The 9,856-nt window shown below is 39.1% G+C and overlaps 1 protein-coding gene across 2 annotated transcripts; it reads right to left on the bottom strand.

Moving 5' to 3' along the window:
* Nucleotides 1-726: 726 nt before the first annotated feature.
* mutyh (mutY DNA glycosylase) lies at nt 727-9,107 on the bottom strand. Of its 2 annotated transcripts, none has more exons than XM_022210443.2 (15): nt 8,877-9,107; nt 8,317-8,450; nt 7,470-7,509; nt 7,303-7,376; nt 7,167-7,208; nt 7,010-7,081; nt 6,481-6,594; nt 5,772-5,869; nt 5,537-5,681; nt 5,365-5,443; nt 5,112-5,294; nt 4,203-4,348; nt 3,975-4,118; nt 1,309-1,359; nt 727-1,213 (listed from the first exon to the last, which is right to left on the bottom strand). In XM_022210443.2, exons 1-15 carry the CDS (start codon nt 8,980-8,982, stop codon nt 1,067-1,069), a joined length of 1,575 nt encoding a protein of 524 aa, XP_022066135.2. In that variant the 5' UTR covers nt 8,983-9,107; the 3' UTR covers nt 727-1,066. The 2 variants fall into 2 exon arrangements, with proteins under 2 accessions (XP_022066135.2, XP_022066136.2); XM_022210444.2 differs by having other exon boundaries at nt 8,317-8,447.
* Nucleotides 9,108-9,856: the final 749 nt, after the last annotated feature.

Below are 9,856 nucleotides of genomic sequence, written 5' to 3'. Positions count from 1 at the left end.
AAAATTGTGAAAACATGTTTTTTTAAAGGTAGTATTATTAAATAAGTTCTAATAAATAAATAGATATGGCATTATGAAATAAATTCCCCTGTAATAAATAAATGTGGCATTACGAGAAAAGTCCTCTGAAAGTAAAATTGGGGATAATAAAAGAAGTCCTCTAAAATAAATAAATGTAACAATTAGTAAATAAGTTCCCAAAACTATAACTGGAGAATTATGAAATACGTCCCTTGAAATATGTAAATATGGGAATTTTAAACTAAATCGATTGAAATAAATAAATTGCACATTAAGATATACATCCCTGAAATAAATGAGAAAAGTCCAAATAAAACATCCCTTAAAATAAAAATTGTAACATTATGAAAAAAGTTTGAATATAAACAAAATTAGTATTATGCAATAAGTTCTAATAAATGAATAAATAAGTAAATGTGGCATTATAAAATACATTTCCCTGAGATGCATAATTGTGGCACTACAAAACAAAAGCTCCTTAAAATAAATGTGACATAATGAATAAAAAAGTTGCCTGAAATAAATATATGTGATATTATGAAATAAGTCCCCTATAACAAAGAAAATCCCCCGAAATAAATAAATGTTGGCATTATGAAAAACGCACCTGAAAAAGAAAAATAAATAAATTATTGAATAAATAAGTAAATTCTTCATCCTATCTAATAAATAACTGCAGGTCTTTGAAAAATACCACTCTATAAATCTTATAAAATGCTGTTTTATTTTAGTAATAAACATGACGATTATGTCACTTATGGGGTGTAAAATACGCAGTTAGCTGACATGAAAGGACTTTAAATCCTGCGACGAGTTTAAAGGACTTAAAATGGGCTAAACAGTTAAAGTTCATAATAAACACGATAAAAAAATAAAACATGATCTACTTTAGGTCTTTAAAAATAACCCAGCTGATGCAATACAAGTCCTACTATTTAAAAACTGATGGTGCCATTATAATACCTGAAAGTAGAAATATAGTCCTGATGCTTTCACATTAAGGCTCATATACTTGGGAGGGCACCATGTAGACCTTTTACGAAGCCTAACAACTTTCTTCTTTCACAGTCTTGAAGAAGGAGCTGAGTGAAAGCTGTCTTCCTCCACTGTTAGCTGCACTCAGTTTCTGCTTCTTGGACGTCTGCAGCTTCTTGTCATTCTTTAGGCCTGTCTGCTTTTGTCTTTTTCCATCCTCAAAAAGACAAACACAGACAAATGTCATGAGTAACATATGCTAGTGTAGGACTACAGAATAAGCTCCATTATGGAAAATACAGAAGAGCTTACTTTGGAGGTTTTCTCCTTCACATTGTCCACAGAATCATGAAGCTTCACGATCTGCAAGAGAGTTAACAAGTCGTTTCCACTTTTATATTGTTCACACAGGCTACACACGAACATATTCAACTGTAATCCCAGTTCCTGAAACACTAAAACCACATTAACCAGTGATAACCAGATAATCACAAAAGAACTATTCCACTTTAGATTCAGTTTTAATTCAACTCTTCTACATCAAAACAGCTGTACACCGTATACACCCTGTACATAAAAGGTGGACAAAGCTAATGTAGCATCAACCACTGATTTTAAGGCTCTGAATTCAGCATTTAGCCATCGCCAAGTTGGTCTTTTTTTTTTAAACGGACCTGTCAAGCAAGATCAAACCAATCACACACTCTAAAGCATGTCCTGCTATGTCATCTACTTTACTATAAATAGGACTGTAATTTTAAAAGGATCATCATATTGAACTTAAAAAGTCTTCAAACTAGCAACAGAGACCAAAAACCTTTTAGGAAAGTGTTTACTGAAGTAACAAATCAAGTGAGAAAAGGGGTATTTCTTTCACTGACTTCTGTACAATGTTACTTTTTTGCAATCAGAAAAATCGCCCCCTGCTGGCTGTTAAAAAGAATGCAGCTTTACGTTATCAACTGCAGTCACTGGCCACTTTATTAGATACACCTGTTCAATTGCTTGTTAACACAAATAGCTAATCAGCTAATCACATGACCACAACTTGATGCATTTAGGCCTGCAGACGCGGTCAAGATGACTTCCTGAAGTTCAAACCGAGTATCAGAATGGGGAAGTAAGGGGATGTAAGTGACTTTAAATATCCAATGAGTGGAAAATGTGTGGACAAAAATGTCTTGTTGATGTGAGAGGTCCGAGAGGAATGGGCAGACTACAGGTTTCACCGTGTGTTTCCGTATATTTGATAAATATGCTCAAGTTAGGAATGGCAGAGGCTAAAATATATTTATTTGTGAGAGTGGAAAATGAACAAATAAACTGTAGTGATGATGTATTCATGAAAGAAAAGGCCATATGTGTGAGTTAGATACTGTAGAGTCATTGTGCTTGGTGGGAGCCATTCTGCTGGCCTTATTATTTGGTACAGCCACAGGTAGTTATGTGCCGTCTTATTTCTGGGGGTAGGTCTGAATTTCTTTCTATGGCATGTGTGGGTTCAGCTGTGGCCATCTCAACTGATAACTCCGGAGTAGACTACCTGCACTCCAGCCATGTTCTCCTCACCTTCCGAGCTGTCTGATTGGACCACCACCCAGTTCCCTTCCACCTTCAGCCAACCGGGCGTAGCCATAACCACACCTAAAGACTATATACCTGCAACCAAGCTCTTAGTCTTGGTGCCTGTCACTGAGTCACTGAGAGGTGACAAAAGACATTTCGAGCTTCTGTTGGCAGCTGCTAATTCTGTATGAAGCCTCCAGTCTTAGCGTTTCCTGTTAGCAGTCTGACAACTTTGGGAAAATGCTATTTTGTAACTTGAGTCTTCGTGAATTAAGTATTAAATGTGTGTGTTCTGAGGCACCGGCTTTGTTTAGTTAGTTCTGTGCACTGTTTGTATTAGTTTCTGTTACTTGTGGTGGGTGTTGCTACTGTGTTCACGTTTGGCTAGGAAGTATAGTTGTTCTGGTTTAGTTTAGCTAGGTTTCATTTGGTTTGATCACTGTTCTGTTAAATTTGCTACTGAGCAATAAATTGCCAATAACATCTGGTGGTTTTTTTTCTCCATCCAGCTGCCACTAGAGGTTGGATCGTAACAATAGTCCAATCACAAAATGTACCGAAACCAACGATTGTTAGGGGTTTAACTGTAAAAACAAATGTAAAGAAAATCTGCAAAGGTGAACAAACAAGACGTGGCGATGCAGCTCATGACAGGAGGTGACGATCACATTTTTGGGAGACCTGCGATGAACACTGGACATGTAAAGTATCTTATTTAAGCTGATGCTTTGTGTGACAACTTCAGATTACACTGAGACCAGCTCAGTTCTTCTTAGCTGCTCTGTATGCTTTAAAATAAATGTAAACATCACCAACTTTTTACTTTTCTCAAACGTGTCATGATTACTTGGTGTTAAGGGAAATTTGGGTAGAGTGGTAGATAAAAAATTCACAACGCTATGCATCAGAAGCACAGTCCAGGAGTCACTTTTTGTTATTTGTGTAAATCTGTGTGCGCGCATAAATGCTCACTTCCTTGTTTGGGGGGCAGCAGCTCAGTATTTCAGGAAGTCAAGGTTGATCGGGTGTTGCTGATTTGAGAAATAGCAGACCGCTTTTTGGCTGTGCTCCACACTTTGGTCAAGCTTTGTTTTCCATTTAGGCAAATGTTTTGTGTCCTTAATCTGAAGCTATCTGCAGTACAACTTTGACTGCATAAACATGGCATTTTGACTGAAATCATGCAGCATCACAAACCTCAAATTTAGCCCCTCAGTGACTTTCAAGCACAGCAAATACTCCCCATATAGAGTACATTTCTACAGGTAGACTACTGCTGCTGCTGCTGCTGCAAAGGAACACTTTCTGTGAGTGATAATCAAGTCCATTCTGCTGGTGCTGCAGCTACGGCTAACCTCAGTTACATAGTCGGGGTTCACAAACAGTGTAGAAATAAATAAAAAAACACAGACCTTTTTCAGTCCCGTGGACACAGCAGCTTCCTGCAGAGCAGATCTGCTGAGCCACTGCGTGTTTTCAGTCTGCGAGCCGCCGTCCTTCAAACGCAGGCTGTAAACCACATACGTCTGGTGGATGTGGGAGAAGATGTGAACCACCTGCAACCAGCACGGCACAGCTCCAGAAACGGCTTATTTGCACATAAAAGCGGCTGACAGATAGGTGTTGAATGTCAGGCGTACCTCTCCCACATACTGGAGGAGGCTCTCAGTCACATTGGTTCCCAGTTTTCTGCTGACTTCACCACACAGGACCCGCTTGTGTTTCATCTCAGAGTTTTCCTCCTCGAGCAAAAGACTTGGAAACTCCCACAGGCCTGCCAGCAAGCCTGAAAATACACACACCGCTCGCATATGTTCAATGTATTCCTGCAGCCCACCCAAACAGATGTACATTTGCCCGTTTTTTTGTTTTTCTATATTTAGTTTTTCTGACTTGAAATGAACGCCGCTGGGAGTGAAGTTACAGCTGCAGAATACACAGCCTGCTTTCCCCTCCTTTGAATCACTCCTCACATCTCCGGTTTTCTCAGTGATTCAAGACGGAAAGCAAAATTGCATTTAACAGAGGTTCTCATCTTCCAGCAAAAAGAGCAGGTGCTTCTCAGCTTGAGGAGAAAAAAGGTTGTCTGGAGCACAAAGTTTAATTCTGAGCCTGTTATTGTACAAACAGACTGAAGTTTCAAACACTGCTGTGTGTTTATCAGTCAAAATGGGCAAAAACAAGCAGCAAACCTACATTTAGCCTAAAACAGGTGTATAATTCTGGTTGAATGACTGTCATATATCTGGTTTAGGTTGAATTATTTGTTTGCATAACGTCTTTGTCTAGTCTGACTCACAGTCGTGTTGAAACCTTTAAGACTGAGAATTAAGCAACATGCTCCAGTTTCACTTCTTGTTCTCTGAAAGTGCATTTATCATTCACTTCTGGCCCAATAAATGCAGAATTAAGCCCATTAGGTGCAAAATTCCTTCACTTTCCGGTGGATTAATTGTATTTATTGGGCCTGAAGTGATGGAAATTCACGGCCAACCCTTGACCAGCACAAACGCATCCAACCGTGGTGCTACAGCCTGCAGAGCGCTGACCTTTGTTTGGCCTCTGAATCAGCAGATACTCCTCCTCGCCCTCGTTTCCAGCTCTGGTCACCACACAGGTCAGAGTTCGCTCCACTCTCGGTGGTTTCTTCGCCGGCTTTCTGGGGAAGTTTTGAACGCCCAGCTCATCGTCCCAGGGCTCCGAGGGGCACAGCGAACATGTTGCACTGTTCACTGAGAAGAAAACAACTTTAACACCAAGACTACAAAGAGCAGGGCGAGGAGGATGAGGCTGGAGACTTACTGCAGTCTTCTATATCAGGCAGGTTTCTGTTCAGCTTCCCTAAAAGCTTTGCAGAGTTTTGCTCTTGTTTGACATGAACCTGCACAGATACACAGTGTAAAAGCATGAAATCACAGGAAGAAACCCTGCCTCTTCTGATTATTTCGGAACATGAGCTTGAAGTCAGACTGACCTTGCGATAAGAGCGGCAGTGAGACTGGACGGGACACTGGCTGCACTGTGGCGCTTTCGGGGTGCAGACTCGAGCTCCCAGTTCCATCATGACCTGGTTAAAGTCTCCCGGTCGTTCTGGATCCACCAGCATGTTTGCTAGACTCCTGACACACAGCATTAACATTTTAGTAACTAATCCTCCTCAGTGACATCATGTTATTTCTTGTTCTGAAAATGAATTTGGCTAATCTCACCAAAGCGCTTCTGTCACTGCAGGACTTGTGCTGTCAGCTCCGATGGCTCTCAGGCGACACAAAACCCGAATCACGTTACCATCTACAGCTCCAGTAACCTAGGCAACAGAAACCATGGTGGTAAATGAGGCAGTACAGCAATCTAGTGTGACCTGGGTCATCTGAACAGCTGCGACGAGCAGATGCACGAACCAAACGTTAAAAAGGTTGAGTGCAAGTCGGGTTTCACCACGTTTAGCTTCGTGTTAAATATTCAAACCTGTTGCACCACCTAAACTGTGACTACATGCAGCTATGAGTAGTGCAGACAATGTGCATCCATGCTGACATGTTCAACCATAACTAGCAAACTTTTTACCCAATCTACCAGTGCCTTCGAATAGATTTAGATTGACTGCTGAAGTGAAGAAACAAAAATATATTATTCTGCCTGCGAGACAAGAACAAATATGAACTTTACAGTAAGAAAATGGAAATTTAAGCAACAAACAAAACAATTCCATCACCAAAAAGATAAAAAAGACGTCTGGCACATAATAAGTTGGTAAAAAGTCCCCAAAGTGACAATAAAGTTGAAAAATCAAGAGCCAAGAGAGATTCTAGTCTGCTCAAAAACTTTGCAATAGTTGTCTTAAAATTTCCCCCAACAGAATTCAAACAGTAATTCTGCATCCAGTTGGACCAGCTGAGCTGATGTCTTTAAACCAACCTGTCCCAGTGCAATAGAGCCTATAGCTGCAGCGGTGTAGCGTCCAACTCCAGGGAGCTGTTTGAGCAGGCTGTCGACTGTCCGAGGCATCTGTCCCTTCAGCTGCGACACCACCTACAACAAAACAGTTACACAAATAGCCAGGGCTGAACCATTTTTGGAGAATATCAATTACTCTGGCAGATATTGTAACTAGATTTGATCAGAAGTCCAGCTTCAGTTCAATATTGGCTGAGTAACAGATTTAAAAAATCTTTTTTAACTTGCAGATGTTGCACTTTGCTAATTGCATTGTTTCAAATTACAATTTTGATTTGAAATTCATTAATTGTGCAGCCATACATATACACAACTCACACAAATGACACACATCTGGGAGAACTTTAAAGTCTTGTGCACAGGTTGCCATTGAGCCACTGAGACAGTAAGTAGAAGGATAAGCAGCAATTCTGAACTGAAGAACACAACAGGCATCTGACTAAAATGCAGGTATGAACGTTTGATGCGAGGAAAAAAGTCTGTCACAGACCTTCTGCGCTCCTTCATGCAGTCTTTTTCCACGAGAGTAGTAGCCGAGGCCCGCCCACATCTGGTTCACCTCCTACTCATCAACAAAAAAATAGATTTTTAATTAGGAAGCAACACGATATTTTTTACAAACTGTATTTACTGTTTTAAGTAATCACCTCTAGTGTAGCAGCTGCAAGATCCTGCACTGTGGGCCACCTCTGGAGCAAAACAAACAGAGATTATACATTACACATAATGCAGTATCCCAAACATTCCATAATCCAGAGTACCAACAACCTACAGGACACCTACCTTCATCCATTTGTTGAAATAGTCAATCACTGTGGCAACTTGAGTCTGCTGCAGCATTATTTCTGAAACCCACACTGACAAAAATAGAGAAAAACAGCGACGTAAAAGAGCGCGAGGAGCAGTTAAAATGAAATACGCACATTTGTGGAAAAGCAGTTGTTTTTTACCTGCATATGTTCTGATGTTGAGGTCTGACTCTGTCACAGCCTGCAGAGGGAATACAAGATGCTTTAAGTGTATGATTAAAAGATGAGCTACAGTGTCTGTAAATAGGTTAAAAAAAGAGATCTGCAAAGAGGAATGAGGTAAAATTGCAGCGTCCTGACGTGCAGGGCTGAGTGAGACCGTAGCAAACGGGCTCAATGCTGTAACTGTGCCCAATTTCACATGTTATCTTTTTAATTATTTCACATTACTTTGTAGAAATCTGTTTGTACTTTGATATTAAAGACCTTTTAATGGAAAATTCCTGTCAAAAAAGTCAAATTAAACTAACAATGTTGAAAAGCAACAAAGGGGGAAAGGTTCCAAGGGAGGTAAGTATGTTTTGTAGGATCTCAATGTCGCTCCACCTCACAGGATTAGAAACTCACGTAGAATTTTCCAATGAAAGATTTCAACACTCTTAAATAAGTATTTGCATCCTCTGACATGTCGTTGTGACTGCACATAGCTTCATTAACGTATCTGCTTTTCTGTAAGCAAACAAACAAACTGTTGCACACAGATTCACATTTTCTACAATGAAAAATCTGCAAACAAAGCAGTCGTTTTCAGAATGTGTAATTTTCAGCAAAAGCCCAAATATGATTTCCCTTGGAGATACATTCTTTACTAGTGAATAAGTTGGATTGTTACAGAAAGTTTTCAGTTTTGTTGCTTAAATGTAATAATATTTGCATTTGTGTTCTTACTGCAATCATGAACCGATGCATTAACTGCCATAAACAAAACACGAGGAAGCTGACAGTCAGTCCAATAACAAAGCAGTAAAATAAATGTTTTTCTTGTTACCAGCGTCCTCCATGGCAGCTCTCGTTTCTCCTTGTCGTACCAGCTCAGGAGGTGAGAGCGAAGTCGCACAACATCAGCAGGATCAGAGAACGTGTGGTACGATGAGGACGCTGTGAGGGCATCTGTGGTTTCTTCTGGAGGAGAATAAAATATTATTCAATCTAAACACTCTTTACAAGGCAAATGCCACAAATCCAAGCCAGAAAATATTCCTAACATACCCCAAGATGGATCAGAATCCTTAGGTTTTGATACGAGTAATGTAGAGCACTTTAGGGCCAAGATCCCAGATTTTCATGTCGCAAATTAACCTTTTTCTTATTTAGAAAGACTTTGGAAGCCAAGGGATGATTTGAAATAAGTTAGCATGTACATTTGGAGTTTATTTTTTGCAGAAGTGTGAAAGTAAACAACACATGAATGGACAGGATGCTTTTCTATTCTCTATCAGTGTTACAACTAATGATTATTTTTACTATCTATTATTCTGTTGTTTACTTTCTTGATTCATCAATTTGTTGTTTTTTTGTCAGGTTGAGTAACATCAACAGACAGGTCACCTCGTTTCACAGCCGTCTTTGGTCTCTTCTTCCTCGGGGGTGTTGCTTCTGTCGCCTCCAGAGCGACTCTCTTCCCTTTATTCATCGCTGAACGAAGCCTGCTCATAGTCAAACGCCAAAATACAACCACTTTTAGTTCATTTCTGTCTGCTGCTGCAGGTTTGTTTACCTCATCGGCTCACTTTCAGCTCCCGCCACATTCAGGAAGGACGGACGCTGCTCGACCAATCTGCTGCGAGGAAACGGGAGACGTGAATGAAACGTCATCTCTGGTGGGCGGGTCAAAATCAAAATTATGTAATAGTGTTTTCTTTTATGCCGATTATTACTGAACACCTGTATTTATACTGAACTTAAAGTTTTACATATATATGTTTGAGAATTTTCAAAATAAAAATGTACTTTTTATGAAGAAATCCTTAAACATTAAAAAAAAAGGTTCAAGATGCGTCTTTGGAAACCCTGTCAGAAACAAAAAAATGTTGAAATTATCTTGTGATAAATTAAATCAGTAATTTAATTCAGTGCAAAACTGCAGGAAAGCACAATTTTAAAAAAAACATTTATTTGTATTATTATGACTAATGCGTACCAACATAAAACTTAACCAGCTGGTTATCTTAAAAAAAGAAAAAATCTACTACAGGTTTCCAGACGTTTCATTTTTTCAATACAAATGGGATTTTATACATCTCATATTGCCTTAATTTGAATTAATTTTGAGAGTTTAAATTTGATTATTTGATATTTATTGTACAATTTGAACATTTTAATGGGAAACCACAATCTATGAACAAGAATTTACTGACATTAAGACAACTATATATTTTAAAATTAATTAATAAAAAGGTAAAATAAGAGGGAAAAAAACATCTAAATCTGTATTTTGAATGTTTTCTTTCTGCTAGTCTGAATGCAAAACATCCCAAAATCTCAAAATACATGAAAAATTGGGATTTTCTCTTTAATGTATCTCCTCT

This window comes from Acanthochromis polyacanthus, chromosome 4 (assembly GCF_021347895.1).
Source record: "Acanthochromis polyacanthus isolate Apoly-LR-REF ecotype Palm Island chromosome 4, KAUST_Apoly_ChrSc, whole genome shotgun sequence".
NCBI classification, from domain to species: Eukaryota; Metazoa; Chordata; class Actinopteri; family Pomacentridae; genus Acanthochromis; species Acanthochromis polyacanthus.
Note: the sequence above shows the minus strand (reverse complement) of the source record. Positions and strands in the feature narration are given on the sequence as shown.

Excerpts from the sequence above, each read along its gene's own strand:
- mutyh (XM_022210443.2), bottom strand. The coding sequence starts at position 8,982 with ATGAGCAGGCTTCGTTCAGCGATGAATAAAGGGAAGAGAGTCGCTCTG. Across the intron at positions 5,682-5,771 it reads GCAGTGACAGAAGCGCTTTG|GAGTCTAGCAAACATGCTGG; the intron begins GTGAGATTAGCC and ends GCTGTGTGTCAG. Across the intron at positions 4,349-5,111 it reads GATTCAGAGGCCAAACAAAG|GCTTGCTGGCAGGCCTGTGG; the intron begins GTCAGCGCTCTG and ends GTGTATTTTCAG.